This window comes from Malaclemys terrapin, chromosome 8 (assembly GCF_027887155.1).
Source record: "Malaclemys terrapin pileata isolate rMalTer1 chromosome 8, rMalTer1.hap1, whole genome shotgun sequence".
In the NCBI taxonomy this organism is placed as follows: domain Eukaryota; kingdom Metazoa; phylum Chordata; order Testudines; family Emydidae; genus Malaclemys; species Malaclemys terrapin.
The window spans coordinates 50,583,666-50,606,053 of NC_071512.1; the positions used below are offsets into that span (position 1 = coordinate 50,583,666).

General features: G+C 46.7%; 1 protein-coding gene across 2 annotated transcripts in view; it reads left to right on the forward strand.

Moving 5' to 3' along the window:
• Positions 1-975: 975 nt before the first annotated feature.
• The window catches only part of CACYBP (calcyclin binding protein), a 29,601-nt gene continuing 8,188 nt past the window's right edge, over positions 976-22,388 (forward strand). Inside the window, exons 1-5 of one of the 2 annotated variants that reach the window (XM_054038064.1) lie at positions 1,007-1,085; positions 2,813-2,911; positions 11,660-11,855; positions 14,446-14,542; positions 18,824-18,923. In XM_054038064.1, coding sequence (XP_053894039.1) covers positions 2,897-2,911; positions 11,660-11,855; positions 14,446-14,542; positions 18,824-18,923 — 408 coding nt within the window. In that variant the 5' untranslated portion in view covers positions 1,007-1,085; positions 2,813-2,896. Of the gene's footprint in view, positions 1,086-2,812; positions 2,912-11,659; positions 11,856-14,445; positions 14,543-18,823; positions 18,924-22,388 lie in introns of both variants that reach the window. The other variant, XM_054038063.1, reaches the window with a different exon arrangement.

Sequence of the window (22,388 nt, forward strand, 5' to 3'; positions counted from 1 at the left end):
CTCCAGCGGCTATTTAAAGGGCCGGGGCAGTAGAAGCAATGGGAGGCCCGGACTTTTTAAACAGCCCCCAGAGCCCTGCAGCCCTACCCCAGGGCTCCAGCAGTGGGGCTCTGGTGGCAATTTAAAGGGACTGTGGCTCCAGCCCATGCTGGGAGCCCCAGGCCCTTTAAATTACCCCCGGGGAAGCCGGGCCACCCTCATACGGCGCACTGGCTTTTGCCAGTATGCTGTGCCAGGGCTTGGGCGCAGGGCCCTCTTAGGCGCGGGGCCCAATTCAGGGAATTGGTTGAATTGGCCTAAAGCCGGCCCTGGGTGTAAGGATGCTGCCAGCCGAGCCAGCACCAGACCAGCACCGTCCTCCGCGGCTCTCCCTCTGCCGCATATCACCGGCTCCCGCATCCCCCGCAGCGAGTGGGGGGGGGGGGGGGCTCCTCGGCCCTTTCCTCTGGGCGGCTACTGGCCAACTAAGAGCGAGCCGAGCCGACCCCCACTGCTCCGGCCAGAAGAGACTCGCTACCGCAAGGGTGATGGCCCCAGCTGTGGAGGAGCGAAACTGGGACAAAACCCCCCGTCGAGCAGCGACGGAGCCGGAGCTCCCTCACCAGACGCCCGCCTCCCCGCGGCGAACACCCCTTAACACAGCCCGAGCGGCGCCTCAGCTAGGCTGTCTCCCTGGAAACGTCGCGCCTTTGACAGCCCCGCCCACTCCGTTCCCGCTCGCAGCGCGCACGGCGATAAAATGGCCGCCGAGCGCCTATACCAGCTGCGCAGTGGGACCTTCTAGGACGCTCTGACTCCGGCGAACTCTATACCTCTTCCTGCGGGGAGTGAGAAGGGGCGTGGTTTATGCGGCTCTGGTCGCTAAGGGGCGTGGTCCGGCTCCTGCTCCGAAGCTGAAGCCTGAGATCGTTACTAGGGGGCGTGGCGGACGGGGGCTCCGGAAAGTTCCAGAGGGGCGGGGCGGGGCGGGAGCAGCCGCCGCTGCGGCTGTGTCAGTGTCAGGCGGGCCCTCCCCCCAGATCGGGTGCAGTGCGGAAGGGGCGCCGCGGCACAGCATCGCTAACATGGCGTCTGCGCGGGAGGAGGTGAGGGGCGCCTGGGGGCCGGCAGGGAGTGGGTCTTGGGGGAGGGCGTAGTGCCTGGGGGGGTGGGTCTTGCGGCGGGGAGGCAAAGTGCACAGAGGGGCTGGCAGAGGGCACAGAGCCCGGGGGGGGGGTTGCAGGGACTGTGGGGCGACAGCCCAGTGGAGGGCTGGTAGGGGCAGGTCTTACTCCTGCCTTCGGCCCAGCTGGTTGGGCTCTGTTACCCCTTCCTGGAAGCATGCCCCCCTGTGCCCCAGCATGCCCTGCCCCCGCTCCAGGTGCGCGGGGAGCTCCTTGCGCCCAGCCGGGTGCGCACACGCGAGATCTGGGAAGGCCACACCCCATAGTTCTCTCCTGCGAGCACAATATGGCAAATCAGTGCCCCCCTCCCGCCCTGTGAGCTGCTGGGCACTCAGCCCTGCTGGCCCTCCAGCCTCGCATTGGTGGCCCTGCAGCCTGCCTGAGCTACTTCCTGTGTGATTAGGCGTTACCATGTGCTCCCTGAGCTGCCGTTTTAAATGGGTTTAGGCCTGGCTCTGTCCCCACGGGAGTCAGTGTGCCTCCCACCTTCCCCTTACTGCCCCTGCAGCTACTCAGGCTGCCTGCTCCATCACGGGGGGAAGACAAGAAAGTACCTCTGGCTGCCATTGCTCCAGTGCCTGTCCTTCCCTGCCTGGCCGTGGGAGACCCACAGAGATCAGCTAGGAGCTCGGCCTCCAAGGGGAGTGCTTTGGAAAGGATGGCTCTCCTCTCCCACAGAGGAAATAGAGAAGCAGCTCCATGAATCTGCTCCAGCCAGGGTGCACATTAGCTTGTTCCAGTTGCCTGTGGTCCACATGGTACATAACCAGTTGGGGATAGCTGGGGTACACTGTGATTCCAGCCACTCCTTCATGGCATCTGCACTGGGCTGTGAAGAAGGAAACATAGGACTGGCTATGCTGACTCTACATCAGGGGTTGGCAAACTTTTTGCCCTGAGAGCCACATCCGGGTATGAAAATTGTATAGCAGGTTACGACTAGGGGTGCAGGCTCTGGGGTGGGGCTGGGGATGAGGGGTTGGGGGTACAGGAGGGGGCTTCGGGCTGGGACCGAGGGGTTCAGAGGGCAGGAGGGGGATCAGGGCTGGGGCAGGATGCAGGGATGCAGGCTCCGGACAGCGCTTACCTCAAGCAGCTCCCAGAAGCAGCAGCATGTTCTCCCTCCGGCTCCTATATGGTGGGGCAGCCAGGTGGCTCTGTGCTGCCCTGTCAACAGATACCACCCCTGAAGCGCCTATTAGCTGCAGTTCCCAGCCAATGGGAGCTGCGTGAGTGGCACTTGCGACGGGGGCAGTATGCAGAGCCCCTTGGCTGCCCCTATGCATAGGAGCCAGAGAAGGGACATGCCACTGCTTCTGGGAGCTGAATGGAGCAGGGCAAGCCCCCGACCCCGCTCCCTGGCGGGAGCTCGAGGGCCAGATTAAAACATCTGGCAGGCCACATGTGGCCTCCGGGCCATGGTTTGCCTACCCCTGCTCTACACTCATTAAGGTAAATCCAATAACTTAGAACCTTTCAAAGCTAGAAACTGGAACTTTGTGCTAGTAGAACAGGGACATTTTCAGCTTTTTCCAGTGGAGGACACAGTGGAATGTAATGGTTGTAACTGCTCTGAAGACAAAAGGCATTGTATTAGTGCTTCATTAAGTTGTATTAACCCGTTGCCCTTTAACCCTCCTCCTGTCCAGCTTCCCATAGATACTTAGCAGCTCATCACCTCCGTGGGAAGGGTCCTCACTCCATCTGCCTCTCCTCTGAGTGCCGTAAAAAGAATGGAGGAACAAAAGGTGTAATTACTTATCTGTAATTCAGTTTCTGTGAAAGTATTGTCCTGCACATGTCTCACTTCTGGCCTCTGCTTCCTGGCATCAAACAAGTGGAATTCCCTACTCCAAAGATGTTTTTTCTAGGCCCATAGGGGTAGTTGTAGCAGGTAGGAATGTGTGGTCTTGTGCTAATATGGAGCTTAACCATTGCACTTAAACCTTTCCATTCAGTTCCTGACTTGGGGTCTGTCGACACAGGGAAACGTACTGTCATAACTATACTGGTCCAGTTATACTCTACCCTGTTGATGGTCCAAAACTGAATAACTGGATGGGATGGGGGTGACTCTAGGAAGTAAGAATACTACTGGACTCCCCTACTTTGGAAGGAGGATCTGCCAGACAGAGAACAAAGCAGGATTCCTCCCTAGAGGCAGAGTCCAAGCAATAGTTCTTTGTAAATGTATGGAGTGAAGAGCAAGCAGGAAAGGCTGTTTTGCATAAGTCTACAACAGAAACGTCCTTGAAGCAACCAGTAGCCCTGCTTTTCTTTGTCTCAAACAGAATGAACCTGGAGATTGTTAAGTTTTAGGCCAGCCAGGCCATGGCTACCTGAAATGCAGTCAGCCATTTAGACATGGTCCTCCTAACGATGAGGTTGTGTAAGGAATTGATATCAAAACAATGTCCAGGGGTTTAGTATCAGTATCGTTTTGCTGCACAGACACTTCTTGAAGACACTGAATGGTCTTCCCCTTTCCACCCAGTTGAACAGGTGCGGGCAAGACTGAACAATATGCTAAGAAGATGAAGAAAGAAAGCACATAGTTTTGGGTTTGAACTCAAAACACCTTGAGCTGAAGGTTGGTGTGATGCCTTCTGCATGTGCCCAAAATAAAGGGCCAGACCATGGCACCAACATTCTTTAAGGCCCAGCATCCTTTTGGATAGGGTGGATTTGATTTAATCAGGGTTTAAATCACTAGTCAGGAAGACTTAAGACTCAATTGAATTATGGATTTCTACATAAAAGTGCATTCGTGATGGTTGTTATAAACTTAATACATATTCTTCACAACTCAGAGATAGATATAGGTTTCATTTTTAGAAGGTACACACTATAAATTTTTTTAAGTGATGTTCCTTTCATCCTCTTCAACGCAGCTTCCTCCTGAGAAGGAACACTTCTCATGATGTTGTTTCATCTGGGCAGCCAGGCCTTGCATTTCTTTGTTGCACTGTTTGCATTTTGCATGCATGCCTGTCCTACCCACAAGTAGAGGAACTTCATTAAAATATTCCCAAACTGGGTCTCTTTTATAACCTGCTGCCATTATAGGTTTTCCCTTCCAGTGAGAGAATGGTATGGTAGATCTCAAATCAATGAAGGCTATGCTCCGAAAGACCTTAAGACTTCTGGAATATGTTGTTCAAACAGTTTCCCTTTTGTTTCTACTGTCTGTCCCTCCCTGCTCACATTTATCTCCAGATTTCTTCTCCTTGTCCAGATCTATTCAGCCCCCAACAATCTTCTATTCATTGAAAATTTTGAAACTTTGCACTTTCAGAGAGAGGTAAGGGATTGACTCTGTGTACACAAATTTGCAGAGGGACAATAGGCTTCAGGTCTGTTATTTCTCACCTCTATATATTATTATTTAAAAACATTTTTGCTCCAAGTGTGTTATCTCTGGAGACACAGCCACAGTTTGAGAAGTGCAAAACTAAGCATCTCTGATGGTATCTTCTAGACTTAGCACTGAGTCCCATTGGGTAGATAAAGTTTAAACTAAATAATCTATACAGAAGCCCCTGGAACCCCATGGATTAGGGACCTGATCTTATGAACTATGGGACCTCATTTACAAAATATTAAACATTACATGAATATATCGTCTCATACTATAGAATTAATAATTCTTCTTTAGATGGATTTTTTAATTTAAATTGGATTTTTTTTTTTTATATAAAATGCTTTTTGAGGAAAAAAACTAGGGTTTTTTTTTTTTTTAAATCATTGATTTTTATCCACCCTGCTGGGCCTGTAGTGGCCAAAAGGCTATGGGATCACCAAAATAAAAAGGGCTGAACATAATCTGACTAGAAGGCAAAGAGAAGTAACTGGAGCAGTCATAGCCAGGATGTGCTGAAGAGCCAGAGCCACGTAAGTGTGACTAGGGATCCTTTTTTAGGGCTGTCAAGCAATTAACAGTGTGATTAATCGCATGATTAATTTTTAAACAATAGAATACCATTTAAATATTTTGATGTTTTCTACATTTTCAAATATTAATTTCAGTGACACAGAATACAAAGTGCAGTGCTCACTTTATTACAAATATTTGTGCTGTTAAACAAGAAATAGTATTTCAGTTCACCTAATACAAGTACTGTAATGCAATCTCTATCATGAAAGTTGAACTTACAAATGTAGAATTATGTACGAAAAATAACTGCATTCAAAAACAAAACAATGTAAAACTTTAGAGTCTACAAGTCCACTCAGCCAATCCCTCAAACACATTTGTTTACATTTGCAGGAGATAATGCTGCCCACTTTTTGTTTAAAATGTCACCTGAAAGTGAGAACAGACATTCGCATGACACTGTTGTAGCCAGTGTTGCAAGATATTTACGTACCAGATGCGCTAAAGTTTCATATGTCCTTCCATTTTCAACTACCATTCCAGAGGACATGCATCCATGCTGATGATGGGTTCTGCTCGATAATGATCCAAAGCAGCGCAGACCGATGTATGTTCACAACAAAGATTACACTTCCCACTAGGCAACATCAGTTCTTTATCTCTAGTGCATTTATTGTGCTTTAAGTAATTTTCCAAAGGGGATACCCTAGTCTTAAGGCACTCTTATGAATATGGTTCCTGTTCTTTCCAATGTTTGGTTTGAATTGGACAAGTTTAAAACATCAAAAGGAATTGCTAAAAGTTATTGTTTGAGGTTCTCTTAGGCCAATATGCTTGGACTTACAAAGGAGAAACATACATCTAACATTGCTTAGTTGAAATCCAAAATATGGTTATTTGAAGTCTCACTAGAAAGTGTAGACTCAACATGAGAACTTTCAGTTACTTACGCTAAAAACAAAGCAAAACTATTTCTGGAGCGAGTCTCACCACTTCTCAGTTTTGTTAACTGGGATAGGGGAGTCTCTTCATGGGGTTAGTCCAGTCGTCAGTAGCGCTTCTGAATTTTGCAGCGTCTTTTGTGACTTCAGCAAAACTGGGGGGTCCCACATGGTGACCTCAGTCTATATATGCTGTTTCAGGGTTCATTGGAGGCCGGGCAGGGCTTATGCACACGCAATTCTTATTTTTGTTGTCCATTTGCCAGATAGACTCTTGGATTTCAGTTTCTCTGCTGTTGCCATTGATATCCAGTAGATGGTATCAGTGTATAACATTTCTTTGATACTTTACTTTTCTTAATGGAGGCTTTTTTCATTCATTTCAAGGTCTATATTTCAGTAATTTTCTGTATTATCCAGACTGTTTGGAATTTCCCCTTTAAGCAATGTATTTTAATATTTCAAGGCTATATACAGGTGCTTATCTTTCAGTATTTTTTTCCTTCTTGTGCCATACAATTCATACCCCTTCTATAGTGTCACTATCACTTAGAGAAACAAAATTCCATATAATTTCTGTCTCTCACTGCTGGAGTGCATGATGTTGAGTCTCTCTCTCTGCATCTGGCACCCTCTGTCGACAGCTGCTGTAATGGTCAGTCTCTTTTTGTGACTTGGCCTTCCTGCCGGGTCACAATTTAGTCCACTCCTTCCAGGGAAACAAAGTCCAACAGAAAACAGTCTAATGCCCTTACAAAAGGATCATCTACCCCACTCTGGGCCCCATGGTTTTCACACTCTTCTCTCTGGGCTTTCCACTGTTTCTCTCTTTCTCAGGGGTTTCTCCCTTAGAATCCCCGTAAAAAAATATACAAATTAAAACCAATTTCTGCCCTCTGTGGGTTTGACCTCTCATCCCTGCTGCTCAGTTCAACTGAGTACCTTCCTGGGCTCTCCCCTGGAAGTCCAAATCCTGTCCTTTTATCACAGCTTACCACTGGAGTCTGCTGCATTCCCAGAGCCTGCTAGTTAGTCACTCTCCTGGCCTCTTGTCCGACTTCCCCACATAGGAAAGGATTGGCCGCTGTCAGTAGACAGGATACTAGGCTAGATGGACCTTTGGTCTGACCTGGTACGGCCTTTCTTATGTTATTCCAGGGCACCTACTCTCTCTACTTTCCCCTCATAACCTCTCTACTCCCGGAGTTCTTCACTTTATACAAACAACTCCTTTCTGCTCTCAACTTCCTGCCTTTATAATTGCTCCTCCCCAGCTGGGCTTCATCCTCAGTTAAGCCTAGCCCACTCTCCAGGTGCAGGCTGGTATATAAGTTGACTTCTCAGGCCCACGTTAACTCTTTCAAAGCCTGTGAGGGGTACACACCCCATCACGGTTTCTCTAAATTTAGTGGACACAGTCCATACATTCTTTGATTATATTTAATACCTTTCATTTCACATCTTTCAGGGCTTACACTAGGAAAAGAGACATCATACAGAAAGTGAGTGCCTTTGAGTCATAAAGCAGACAAATATACAAACTTTTAATTTGGGGTGAAGACTAGTTGGTTTGGATTTCGTGGCGTAACAGGTAGTTTGTCACAATTGATCTTTGGTTTGTACTGGGGTCGACTAATAAGTTATTTATAGTCAGCTTACCTCCTATATGGTTTCTGTGCTCATCAATGGTTCTTGATTAACAGATAGGAGGAGATGATAGAGCACTTTGAACAGGACATGAGTTATTCTTGTCTCTCCTTATCTCGACCAAAAGAGGTAGTCACTGCTTTCGAGTAACTGGAAGACACATTCCCCTGGAAAGAAATTTCAGCTTAATTGATGGTCCTCGGGCAAATGTCCCATATATTGGATGGGCATATTGATTTCTATTATCTTTTGCTCTAAGTGGAAGCTAACATTTTGGAATATGCTTTGGGGTGATTAGTTGCAATCTTAGTTGTCATTGAAAAAAAACTACTTGTCTGCATTTTAAGATCTGATCCTTCAGAACCTACCAGTAATAGAACAGTTGCTGTGTGTCCAACTGGAAAAAGCTGTCAGTTTTCCCTCTTCTATTGGCACAAAGTTCCAGTTTCTACCTTGGAAAGGTTGTATGGTATTGGACTACTATGTTGCTGGTCCAAGACTGACTACTGTCTGTCTTGTATCTTAAAGTAGTGTAACTTTTGCAGGGGAATTTAACATCTGAGAAGTGGTTAGAACTGAGGAAAGACTTCTCCAGTAGGTTGATTTTTAAGGCTGCTGTTTGAAAGTGCTCAGATGGTTAAATAAGTGTCCCAAGAAACATTTAGTGGGCAGAGTGCAGGTGAGAGGGCCAGAAATGCAGGATAAATAGTTACCATATAGGTTTCTGAAATTCATCATGGGGATATCACTATCATCTCTCTGTGTGTATTCATTTTTTTCCTTTAATAAATTAAGTAGTTAAGGTAAAAATCTTAAATGAAACAAACTGTGCCACAAGAATCTCTCTGGATAGAAATTCCATGGTTAGTAGAACTATACTACTGACCAGGATGGTGACAGGGACTGTGAAATGCTAAGGAAGGTTGAAGATGCTACACAAGCAGAAAGCTGAAATCACCCATTATTATTGAGCTATCCTCATTTGACTGGGTAAATATCATTTCAGGAAGTGATGCAGAGATAACATTTCTAGGCACCATAAATGACTGCCTAGAGGAGCAGCTACTCCTGGAACCCACAGGGAGAGAGAGAATTCTAGATTTAGTTCTAAGTGAAGCACAGGATCTGGTCCAAGAGGTAATTATAGTTAAAGCAGTTAGTAATAGTGACCATAATGTAATTACATTTAACATCCTTGGGGTGGGGGGTAAATACCAAAACTACCACCATAGTAACGTTTAACTTCTAAAAGGGAAACTACACAAAAATGAGTACTCTTGTTAGATGGAAATTAAAAGGTGCTGTCACAAGAGATAAATGCCTGCAAGCAGCAAGGGGACTATTTTTAATAACACCATAAAAGACTCGCATCCTAAATGTATACCCCAAATCAGAGAGAACTATAAAAGGACCAAAAGAATTGCCACCAAAAAGGCATCCTTTAAAATTTGGAAGTCAAAACCTACTGAGGATAATAGGAAGGAGCACAAACTCTGGCAGGTTAAATATAATAAGGGAGGCCAAGAAAGAGTTTGAAAAGCAACTTGTTAAAGACACAAACTAACAGAATTTTTTTTATGCACGTCGAAGGAAGGAAGCCTACCAAATAGGCAGTGGGGGCACAAAATGACAAAGGTGCTAAAGTAATTATTTGCATGGGTCTTCACTGCAGAGGATGTGGGGGAGATACCCACATCAACGCTATTCTTCTTGGGCGACAGATGTGGAGTAGAATCCCACATTGATGTGCCAATGGAAAGGATTTTAGAACTAATTGATAAATTCAACAGTAACAAGTCACCAGGACCAGGTGGTATTCTCCCGAGAGTTCTGAAGGAGCTCAAATATGAAATTGCAGAACTACTAACAGTCATCTGTAACCAGGGCCGGCTCTAACTTTTTTGCCGCCCCAGGCAAAAAAAAGCACTGCCACACCGTATTTCCCTCTCCCCCCCCCCCCCCCCCGAGCGCCGCTGAAATCCCCGCTCCCCCAGCACCACGCAACCCAAAGCTCCCACCCACCCTCCGAGCACCGCGCCGCCCAAAGCCCCCGCCCCCCCTCCGAGCACCGCGCCGCCAAATCCATAAAAAAAATTAATTTAAAAAAAAAAAAAAAAAAAAAATCAAGTGCCGCCGTGCCCCAAGCACGTGCTTGTCTGTAACCTACCATTCACACAAGCCTCTGTACCACATGACTGGAAGGTAGCTAATGTAACTCCAATTTTTAAAAAAGGCCCCAGAGGTGATCCTGGCAATTACAGGCCAGTCAGCCTAACTTCAGTACTGGGCAAATTGGTAGACACTAGAACAGAATTATCAGTCACTTAGATGAATGCGATTTGTTGGGCAAGAGTCAACATGGCTTTTGTAAAAAGAAGTCATGACTTCCTCAGTCTATTAGCATTCTTTGAGGGTGTAAAGAAAGCGTGTGTAGACAAGGGCAATTAATCAATATACTGGGATTTTCAGAAAGCCTTTGACAAGGTCCTTCAAAGATTTTAAAGTAGGTAGTCATGGAATAAGAGGTCCCCTCATTGATCAGTAACTGGTTAAAAGACAGGAAACAAAGCATAGAAATAAGTCACTTTTCATAATGGAGAGATTAACAGCATGGCCCCCTAAAGATCTGTTCTGGAACTTGTGCTGTTCAACATATCCGTTAATGATATGGAAAATGGAGTGAACAGTGAAATGGCAAAGTTTACTATCTTGAATAATTTTGTATCATTTGCAAAGTCCAAAGCTGATTGCAAAGAATTACAAGGGAATCTCACAAAACTGAGTGACTAGGCAACAAAATGGCAGATGAACTGTACATACAAAATTATGGGGTCTAAATTGGCTGTTACTACTCAAGAAAGAGATCTTGGAGTCATTGTGGATATTTCTCTGAAAACGTCAGCTCAATGCCCAGCAGCAGTTAAAAATGCTAACAGGATGTCAGGAACTATTAACTGATAGAAAATATAATTATGCCACTATATAAACCACTATATAAACCCATGGTGCACTCATATCTTGAATATTGTCCAGTTCAGAACAGCAAAAGGTTCAGAGAAGGACAACAAAAAGTGATCAAGGATATGGAACATCTTCCATACAATGACAGACTAAGAGGATTAGGGCTCTTCAGCTTAAAAAAGAGACGATTAAGCAGGGATATAATAGAGATCTATAAAATCATGAATGATGTGGAAAAGTGAATAGAGGAGTATTATTTACTCTTTCATCCAGTACAAAAACCAGGGGTCACCCAATGAAATTAATAGGCAGCCTGTTTAATACAAACAAGGAAATACTTCATGTAACGAACAATTAACCTGTGGAACTGGTTGCCATGGATTTTGTGATGGCCAAAAGTATAACTGGGTTCAAAAAATAATTAGATACATTCATGGAGGATAGGTCCATCTATTACAAGATGGTCTGGGATGTAATCCCATGCTTGGGGGGTGTGGGGGTGTGGACCCTAAACGAGAGCACATGGGTGGGTCTCTCCAAATTGCCCTATCCTGTACGCTCTGGTATTGGCCACTGTCAGAGACCGGATATTAGGCTTGATGAACCATTGGTCTGATCCAGTATGGGAGCTCATATGTTCTTCTTATTTATATCATAGCACCTAGGAGTCCAAGTCCTGGACCAGGAGCCCGTTATGCGAGTACAAACACAGAAGAAAAAGTCTCTGCCTCAATGAGTAAAAACAACTTAAAATATCTGGAGTTTTTAGAGAGAAAATGCAAGCTAAACATTGGGAGAAGTTTGCAGACTGTTTAATAGGGAAGTGGCAATATTCTTGTTGCTTTGCAATATTTACTAGCAGCACATATACTAAAATTAGACTGGGCAAAGCACTATAGGTAGCAGTCTTACATTGGCCCCAGGGTGTGGGGTTGGGATGGACAAGACCTGTTCGGTCATATAATCCATCTCCAGTTTCTGTGTCTGAGATGAGTGAATGGGCTCAGCAGTAAACCTCAGATAAAGAGGCATGTGTTTAATGTACTTATATGATCTTCTGTTCTTAAACCCAGCTAGAGAAAGATTTGGAAGAGGTGAAAGAGCTCCTGGCAAAAGCCACAAGAAAAAGAACTCATGATGTCTTGATGGCAGAAAAGTACAAGCTAGAGATGGAAATCAAGAACCAGCCACCACCCAAGCTAAAAGAAGACACTACGGAGGAAGAGAAACCACCAGTTGGGGGATACACAGTGAAAATCAACAGTTACGGTAGGATTGCTCTTCCACCCCGCACTTCCTGCGGAGCTGTGTGTGACTGGAGTCTCAGGGGAGCCACACTGAGGTTACTTAATTAGGGCAAACTGCAGAATGGGGCAGACAATCCCCAAAGCTGGTGGTCATTCCAATACTTAGATCCACCAAGCTAGCCACAAAACACCTTCTATAATACCTTACTGGTTACCCAAAACAGTTCCCTTAAAGCAACCCAGCCTTGGGCTTTCACCCAGACTGCCAAATCAAATATGAAAGTTCTACCAATCCCAAAGGATTGGACACATTACCTCTCAGCTTAATGAATATTTCAGATCTTAACCAAATACATGCTTACAGCCAATTCTTATTAACTAAACTAAAATTTATTAAAAAAGAAAAGAGTATTGGTTAAAAGATTATACATAGACATGAGTACAGTTCTGAGATCAGTGTCATAGTAGAGATGGTGAGCTTTAGTGTTGCAAAGAGTTCTTGGATAAGGCTTGAAGCAGTGATGGCATGAACTGCTAACCGGTTAAGTCTCTGGTTGCTCCTAAATCATTGGAAGGTCCTCAGTCCCTTGGTTAGAAGGGTCCCATTAGTATAAGTCCATAGTACAGAGATCAGAGCAGGAAAGAGGCAAAATGGAGATGTTTCCAGGGCCTTTGATAGTTTCTTCCATGTGGAGGAAAACCCATTGTTTCAAACAAAGCCTGTTTGTGGAAAAATACAGGTAACAAGATGGAATTTAGGGTCATGATTTAGTCACATGCCCTTGCATGCTTTGCTGAGTTATAGCAGATGCCATTACCCATACTCTAGTTAGAACATTCACATGAAAGTCCATCAGGTGTGGATAGGGTTGCAAGGCATCTGGTTTTCAACCAGAACGCCTGGTCAAAATGGGACCTGGCAACTCCGGTCAGCACAGCTGACAGGGCCACTAAAAGTCCAGTTGGCTGCAGCGGCCAGTGCCATGCAGCTCCCGGAAACTGCCGGCATGTCCCTCCGATTCCTTGGCACAGGTACTGCCCTGAGCGCTGGCTCCGCAGCTCCCATTGGAGCTCCCAGAACCCCCTGCCCCAGCCCTGAGCTGCTTCCAGCATCCAAACTCCCTCCCAGAGCCTGCACCCCAACCCTCTGCCCCAGCCCAGAGCCCCCTCTCGCACTCTGAACCCCTCATTTCTGGCCCACACTCCCCAGCCCAGAGCCTGTATCCCCTCCCACAACCCAACCCCTGCCCTAGCCTGGTGAAAATGAGCAAGGGGGGGGGGGAGAAGAGTGGGATGGAGTGAGCAAGGGGGGGGGGGGGCAGGACAAGAATTTTCTGTTTTCTGCAGTAAGAAAGTTGGCAACCCTAGGTGTGGATAGGTCCATTGTGAGTTAAGAGTTCCTTGATGGGCCATTCAACTTGAATAGTCCCTTCACAATGTGCTGGCTAAATACCTTATGGGTAGTATCCAGAAGCAAACACATTTGAAATACAGGTAGAGCCAATATTCATAACTTTAGATATAAAAATGCATGTGTACAAATAGGATAATCATATTAAGCAAATCATAATTTTTCCATAGACCCTTACATGATATACTTTGTACAAAATTTGTTGCAATTATATAACAGTGGTAGCAACAATGATTCACATGGTCATATTTTAATCATATAACGTCACACTAAGAGCAATGATGTAAATGGGACAGAGTATTAGTGCTAACTGGTGGTTAACTGGTTAGCAGCGTTTGTCACTCGTACTCACCGTGTGTGTGTTTAAATTACAGGGATGATAAATTGCCCAACATGGGCATTGTGTTTTAAACGTGAGAGGGGTTAAGGGATACCAAGAGCTCTGGCTCCAAAGCAAAAATAAACCTCCATCCCTGCTTTATCTGAGGAGGAGCCCCTTCCCTGGCACCAGCAGGAAATCCGGCAGGCTAGGTAGCCCAGCAGCTGCCACTGGGGGGCATTGAGAGCCTTTTCAGGTTTAATTGCAGTGGGTGGGGAGGGTGGCAGGTTTAAGCAGTCCCAAATCTTCCAGCATTAATGGGGAGGGGATTACTGGTCCCTGTCCTGCACACCCCTAACCCCTCCCAATACTTGGCAGATATGAGGGAAAGAGCAGGTGCTCTTCAGTTTCAATCCAGGCAAAAGGTGCAGGGAGTGTCCAACATGCTGATCTGTGGAGATAGTGCCCACAGTCCAGTACCCTGCCCCAATTGAAGAGACTACTGGGTGAAAGTGGGCATCAAAGGAGGAGGCCAGGAGAGATGCAGCCAAACCTGCCACTCAGCGGAAAGGGGTGGGCAGGATCAGAGCTAAGTCAGGCAGAGGTGCCTTTTCTCCCTGCTGTGGTAGAATTGCTCTTTCATGCACTATGGGGCCAGGGGAGCAGTGCCCCAAAGGGCATACCTGGCCTCCCCTCTTCCATTCCACCCTTCTTTGAGCTGCTAATGGCTTCCCTCTGCCTCTGAAGGCAGTTTCAGTATTGTATGGCCTTTAGTGGAAAGCATGCTCTCTTTTGGGGTAGCTATGGTTGTTTCAGAGGAACACTACTCATGAGCAGGCAGAGGAAGGCTGGAAGAAACCTATCTGATTTTCTCCCTTTCAGGTTGGGATCAGTCGGATAAGTTTGTGAAGATTTACATCACTTTAAATGGAGTGCAGCAGCTTCCAGCTGAGAATGTGCAGGTCCACTTTACAGAGAGGTGAGTCCAGACTGTTGCTATGCTGTACTAGGAAGAGCATATTGGAAGAGCTGTACCTGAGATTCAGAGGCCTGTTGTATTGAGTTCCCTTCTGGGTTAAAATCTTAACTTGTCCATCAATCATAGAATATCAGGGTTGGAAGGGACCTCAGGAGGTCATCTAGTCCAACCCCCTGCTCAAAGCAGGACCAATTCCCAACTAAATCATCCCAGCCAGGGCTTTAAAAACCTCTAAGGAAGGAGATTCCACCACCTCCCTAGGTAACCCATTCCAGTGCTTCACCACCCTCCCAGTGAAAAAGTTTTTCCTAATATCCAACCTAAACCTTCCCCACTGCAACTTGAGACCATTACTCCTTGTTCTGTCATCTGGTACCACTGAGAACAGTCTAGATCCATCCTCTTTGGAACCCCCTTTCAGGGGGTTGAAAGCAGCTATCAAATCCCCCCTCATTCTTCTCTTCTGCAGACTAAACGATCCCAGTTCCCTCAGCCTCTCCTCATAAGTCATGTGCTCCAGCCCCCTAATCATTTTTGTTGCCCTCCACTGGACTCTTTCCAATTTTTCCACATCCTTCTTGTAGTGCGGGGCCCAAAACTGGACACAGTACTCCAGGTGAGGCCTCACCAATGTTGAATAGAGGGGAACGATCACATCCCTTGATCTGCTGGCAATGCCCCTACTTATACAGCCCAAAATGCCATTAGCCTTCTTGGCAACAAGGGCACACCATTGACTCATATCCAGCTTCTCATCCACTGTAATCCCTAGGTCCTTTTCTGCGGAACTGCTGCCTAGCCACTCGGTCTCTAGTCTGTAACAGGGAATGGGATTCTTCCATCCTAAGTGCAGGACTCTGCACTTGTCCTTGTTGAACCTCATCAGGTTTCTTTTGGCCCAATCCTCTAATTTGTCTAGGTCCCTCTGTATCCTATCCCTACCCTCCAGCGTATCTACCACTCCTCCCAGTTTAGTGTCATCTGCAAACTTGCTCTGAGTGCAGTCCACACCACCCTCCAGATCATTAAGGAAGATATTGAACAAAACCGGCCCCTGGACCGACCCTTGGGGCACTCTGCTTGAAACTGGCTGCCAACTAGACATGGAGCTGTTGATCACTCCCGTTGAGCCCGACAATCTAGCCAGCTTTTTATCCACCTTATAGTCCATTCATCCAGCCCATACTACTTTAACTTGCTGGCAAGAATACTGTGGGAGACCGTATCAAAAGCTTTGCTAAAGTCAAGGAATAACACTTCCACTGCTTTCCCCTCGTCCACAGACCCAGTTATCTCCTCATAGAAGGCAATTAGGTTAGTCAGGCATGACTTGCCGTTGGTGAATCCATGCTGACTGTTCCTGATCACTTTCCTCTTCTCCAAGTGCTTCAGAATGGATTCCTTGAGGACCTGCTCCATGATTTTTCCAGGGACTGAGGTGAGGCTGACTGGCTTGTAGTTCCCCGGATCCTTTTCCTTCCCTTTTTTAAAGATGGGCACTACATTAGCCTTTTTCCAGTCATCCAGAACCTCCCCCGATCGCCATGAGTTTTCAAAGATAATGGCCAATGGCTCTGCAATCACATCCGCCAACTCCTTTAGCACCCTCGGATGCAGCGCATCTGGCCCCATGGACTTATGCTCGTCCAGTTTTTCTAAATAGTCCCAAACCACTTCTTTCTCCACAGAGGGCTGGTCACCTTCTCCCCATACTGTGCTGCCTAGTGCAGCAGTCTGGGAGCTGACCTTGTTCGTGAAGACAGAGGCAAAAAAAGCATTGAGTACATTACATTAGCTTTTTCCACATCCTCTGGCACTAGGTTGCCTCCCTCATTCAGTAAGGGGCCCACACTTTCCTTGACTTTCTTCTTGTTGCTAACATACCTGAAGAAACCCTTCTTGTTACTCTTAACATCTCTTGCTAGCTGCAACTCCAAGTGTTATTTGGCCTTCCTGATTTCGCTCCTGCATGCCTGAGCAATATTTTTATACTCCTCCCTGGTTATTTGTCCAATCTTCCACTTCTTGTAAGCTTCTTTTTTGCTTTTAAGATCAGCAAGGATTTCACTGTTAAGCCAAGCTGGTCGCCTGCCATATTTACTGTTCTTTCTACGTATCGGGATGTTTTTTTCCTGCAACCTCAATAAGGATTCTTTAAAATACAGCCAGCTCTCCTGGACTCCTTTCCCCCTCATGTTATTCTCCCAGGGGATCTTGCCCATCAGTTCCCTGAGGGAGTCAAAGTCTGCTTTTCTGAAGTCCAGGGTCCGTATTCTGCTGCTCAACTATCTTATGGTCACTGCCTCCCAGGTTCCCATCCACTTTTGCTTCCCCTACTAATTCTTCCCTGTTTGTGAGCAGTAGGTCTAGAAGAGCTCTGACCCTAGTTGGTTCCTCCAGCACTTGCATCAGGAAACTGTCCCCTACACTTTCCAAAAACTTCCTGGATTGTCTGTGCACTGCTGTATTGCTCTCCCAGCAGATATCGGGCTGATTAAAGTCTCCCATGAGAACCAGGGCCTGTGATCTAGTAACTTCTGCTAGTTGCCGGAAGAAAGCCTCGTCCACCTCATCCCCCTGGTCTGGTGGTCTATAGCAGACTCCCACCACGACATCACCCTTGTTGCTCACACTTCTAAACTTAATCCAGGGACTCTCAGGTTTTTCTGCAGTTTCATACCGGAGCTCTGAGCAGTCATACTCCTCTCTTAGATACAATGCAACGCACCCACCTTTTCTGCCCTGCTTGTCCTTCCTGAACAGTTTATATCCATCCATGACAGTACTCCAGTCATGTGAGTTATCCCAAGTCTGTTATTCCAATGACATCATAGTTCCTTGACTGTGCCAGGACTTCCAGTTCTTCCTGCTTGTTTCCCAGGCTTCTTGCATTTGTGTATAGGCACTTAAGATAACTTGCTGATCATCCTGCTTTCTCAGTATGAGACAGGGGTCCTCCCTTCTTGCACTCTCCTGCTCGTGCTTCCTTCCAGTATCCCGTTTCCCCACTTACTTCAGGGCTTTGATCTCCTTCCCCCAGTGAACCTAGTTTAAAGCCCTCCTCACTAGGTTAGCCAGCCTGCTTGCTAAGATGTTCTTCCCTCTCTTCGTTAGGTGGAGCCCATCTCTGCCTAGCACTCCTTCTTGGAAGACCATCCCATGGTCAAAGAATCCAAAGCCTTCTCTCTGACACCACCTGCATAGCCATTCGTTGACTTCCACAATTCGACGGTCTCTGCCCAGGCCTTTTCCCTGCACAGAGAGGATGGACAAGAACACCACTTGTGCCTCAAACTCCTTTATCATCCTTCCCAGAGCCACATAGTCTGCAGTGATCCACTCAAGGTCATTCTTGGCAGTATCATTGGTGCCCACGTGGAGAAGCAGGAAGGGGTAGCTATCTGAGGGCTTGATGAGTCTCGGCAATCTCTCAGTCACATTGTGAATCTTAGCTCCTGGCAAGCAGCAGACCTCTTGGTTTTCTCGGTCGGGGCGGCAGATAGATGACTCAGTCCCCCTGAGGAGGGAGTCCCCGACCACCACCACCCTCCTCCTTCTCTTGGGAGCGGTGGTCGTGGAACCCCCATCCCTAGGACGGTGCATCTCATGCCTTCCAATTGGTGGAGTCTCCTTCTGCTCCCTTCCCTCATATGTATCATCTACTCCACTCTCCGCATTAGTACCTGTGGAGAGAACATGAAAACGGTTGCTCACCTGTATCTCCATTGCTGGTACATGGACGCCCCTCTTTCTTCTTCTGGAGGTCACATGCTGCCAGTTTTCTTCACCATCCTCAGTCTCCTCTGCGCAACCAGAGGATCAATTCAGTATTCAGAGGATCAATACTCTGGCACATGCATATGTAGCTGTATTCAGAGGATCTCAAAGCATTTTACTAATGCTAATTAAGCCATAAAACACTGTTGTAAGGGATGTGTCATTAGCCCCGTTTTATGAGAGACAAAACTGAAACACTGAGAAGTTAAGTGATTTGCCCAAGGTCCCACAGCAAGTCTGTGGTAGAGCCATAAAAAGATATCTGAGCAGGACTTCTGACTTGTAGTTCCTTGTAACCTTTAGACAATAACCCTTTCAGGGAAGCTTCCAATATTGCAACAAGTAGGGAATCAGAAAGTCCTGGACAAACAACAAAAGTTCGTGGGTCCAGTTTCCCAAGGAGTGGGACTGTATCCCTCTCTTGTTAAGGGTCAGTTTGCATATCGTATATGATAGGGAAGTAAAGTGCATTCATTACACACCTCCTTTCTTTCTCCATTCTAGGTCATTTGATCTGCTAGTGAAGAATCTGAATGGAAAGAATTACTCCATGACATTCAATAACCTTCTGAAACCCATCTCTGTGGAAGGCAGCTCAAGGAAGGTCTGTGTATCTTGTCTTTGTAGGTACTTATATAGACCCCCTCACCATCTGAGGTCATCTTAGCCCGATTCAGTAGAATCCTCCAATTTAGCCTTATAGGATTGCTCTAACCTCAAACAGTCTCTCTTCAGCCTCTAAAGGGAAATTGTAATGATGACTTTCATGTATTCTGTGGCTGCAAAATCAACTCCTTGCTGCAGAATTGTGTGTCAGAATCCATGCTTTTATTTTGAAACATCAAGGGACAGATTTTCGTAGTGTGACAAAGTTCCTCCTCTATCTTGGTGGGTCCTGCGCTTATTGGCAGATTTTCTTGCCTCAGAGATTCACCATGTGGGTTGGGGAATAGCCCAAAGATCTTCCCCTCTGGAAGAACCCACCATCCAGGTCAATTGGGAGGTTTGGGGGGAACCCAGGCCCGCCCTCTACTCCGGGTTCCAGCCCAGGGCCCTGTCGACTGCAGCTGTCTATAGTGCCTCCGGTAACAGCTGCATGACAGCTACAACTCCCTGGGCTACTTCCCCATGGCCTCCTCCAAACACCTTCCTTATTCTCACCATATGACCTTCCTCCTGGTGTCTGATAATGCTTGTGCTCCTCAGTCCTCCAGCAGCACACACTCTCAGCTTCTTGCACCTCTTGCTCCCAGCTCCTCACACTCACCCCACCAACTGAAGTGAGCTCCTTTTAAAACCCAGGTGCCCTGATTAGCCTGCCTTAATTGATTCTAGCAGCTTCTTCTTAATTGGCTTCAGGTGTCCTAATTAGCCTGCCTGGTTCTAGCAGGTTCTTGATTACTCTAGTGCAGCCTCTGCTCTGGTCACTCAGAGAACAGAAAACCACTCATCCAGTGACCAGTATATTTGCCCTCTACCAGACTCCTGTACCCCACTGGTCCGGGTCTGTCACAGTAGGTATAGAGGTTCCTAAAGATGCAGACAGATGCTTAGTGGGATTTTCAAAAGCGCCTAAACACCTTTAGTACTTGTGGCACCTTAGAGACTAACAAATTTATTAGAGCATAAGCTTTCGTGGACTACAGCCCACTTCTTCGGATGCATATAGAATGGAACATATAATGAGGAGATATATATACACACATACAGAGAGCATAAACAGGTGGGAGTTGTCTGTAACCAGCAACCACACATCACTGAACAAAACCACTAACCCAGGAACCTATCCTTGTAACAAACCCCGATGCCAACTCTGTCCACATATCTATTCAAGTGACATCATCATAGGACCTAATCACATCAGCCATACCATCAGGGGCTCGTTCACCTGCACATCTACCAATGTGATATATAGAATCATAGAATCATAGAATATCAGAGTTGGAAGGGACCTCAAGAGGTCATCTAGTCCAACCCCCTGCTCAAAGCAGGACCAATTCCCAGCTAAATCATCCCAGCCAGGGCTTTGTCAAGCCGGGCCTTAAAAACCTCCAAGGAAGGAGACTCCACCACCTCCCTAGGTAACGCATTCCAGTGTTTCACCACCCTCCTAGTGAAATAGTTTTTCCTGATATCCAACCTGGACCTCCCCCACTGCAACTTGAGACCATTGCTCCTTGTTCTGTCATCTGCCACCACTGAGAACAGCCGAGCTCCATCCTCTTTGGAACCCCCCTTCAGGTAGTTGAAGGCTGCTATCAAATCCCCCCTCATTCTTCTCTTCTGGAGACTAAACAATCCCAGTTCTCTCAGCCTCTCCTCATAAGTCATGTGCTCCAGACCCCTAATCATTTTTGTTGCCCTCCGCTGGACTCTTTCCAATTTTTCCACATCCTTCTTGTAGTGTGGGGACCAAAACTGGACACAGTATTCCAGATGAGGCCTCACCAATGTCGAATAAAGGGGAACAATCACGTTCCTCGATCTGCTGGCAATGCCCCTACTTATACAGCCCAAAATGCCGTTAGCCTTCTTGGCAACAAGAGCACACTGTTGACTCATATCCAGCTTCTCGTCCACTGTGACCCCTAGGTCCTTTTCAGCAGAACTGCTACCTAGCCATTCGGTCCCTAGTCTGTAGCAGTGCATGGGATTCTTCCGTCCTAAGTGCAGGACTCTGCACTTGTCCTTGTTGAACCTCATCAGGTTTTTTTCTGCCCAATCCTCTAATTTGTCTAGGTCCCTCTGTATCCGATCCCTACCCTCTAGTGTATCTACCACGCCTCCTAGTTTAGTGTCATCTGCAAACTTGCTGAGAGTGCAGTCCACACCATCCTCCAGATCATTAATAAAGATATTAAACAAAACCGGCCCCAGGACCGACCCTTGGGGCACTCCACTTGAAACCGGCTGCCAACTAGACATGGAGCCATTGATCACTACCCGTTGAGCCCGATGATCTAGCCAGCTTTCTATCCACCTTACAGTCCATTTATCCAGCCCATACTTCTTTAACTTGGTGGCAAGAATACTGTGGGAGACAGTATCAAAAGCTTTGCTAAAGTCAAGAAATAACACATCCACTGCTTTCCCCTCATCCACAGAGCCAGTTATCTCATCATAGAAGGCAATTAGGTTAGTCAGGCACGACTTCCCCTTCGTGAATCCATGCTGACTGTTCCTGATCACTTTCCTCTCCTCTAAATGTTTCATAATTGATTCCTTGAGGACCTGCTCCATGATTTTTCCAGGTACTGAGGTGAGGCTGACTGGCCTGTAGTTCCCCGGATCCTCCTTCTTCCCTTTTTTAAAGATGGGCACTACATTAGCCTTTTTCCAGTCATCTGGGACCTCCCCCGATCGCCATGAGTTTTCAAAAATAATGGCTAATGGCTCTGCAATCTCACCCGCCAACTCCTTTAGCACCCTCGGATGCAGCGCATCCGGCCCCATGGACTTGTGCACGTCCAGTTTTTCTAAATAGTCCCGAACCACTTCTTTCTCCACAGAGGGCTGGTCACCTTCTCCCCATGCTGTACTGCCCAGTGCAGCAATCTGGGAGCTGACCTTGTGCGTGAAGACAGAGGCAAAAAAATCATTGAGTACATTAGCTTTTTCCACATCCTCGGTCACTAGGTTGCCTCCCTCATTCAGTAAGGGGCCCACACTTTCCTTGATTTTCTTCTTGTTGCTAACATACCTGAAGAAACCCTTCTTGTTACTCTTAACATCTCTTGCTAACTGCAACTCCAAGTGTGATTTGGCCTTCCTGATTTCACTCCTGCACGCCTGAGCAATATTTTTATACTCCTCCCTGGTCATTTGTCCAATCTTCCACTCCTTATAAGCCTCTTTTTTGCGTTTAAGATCAGCAAGGATTTCACTGTTTAGCCAAGCTGGTCGCCTGCCATATTTACTATTCTTTCTACACATCGGGATGGTTTGGTCCTGCAACCTCAATAAGGATTCTTTAAAATACAGCCAGCTCTCCTGGACCCCTTTGCCCTTCATGTTATTCTCCCAGGGGATCCTGCCCATCTGTTCCCTGAGGGAGTCAAAGTCTGCTTTT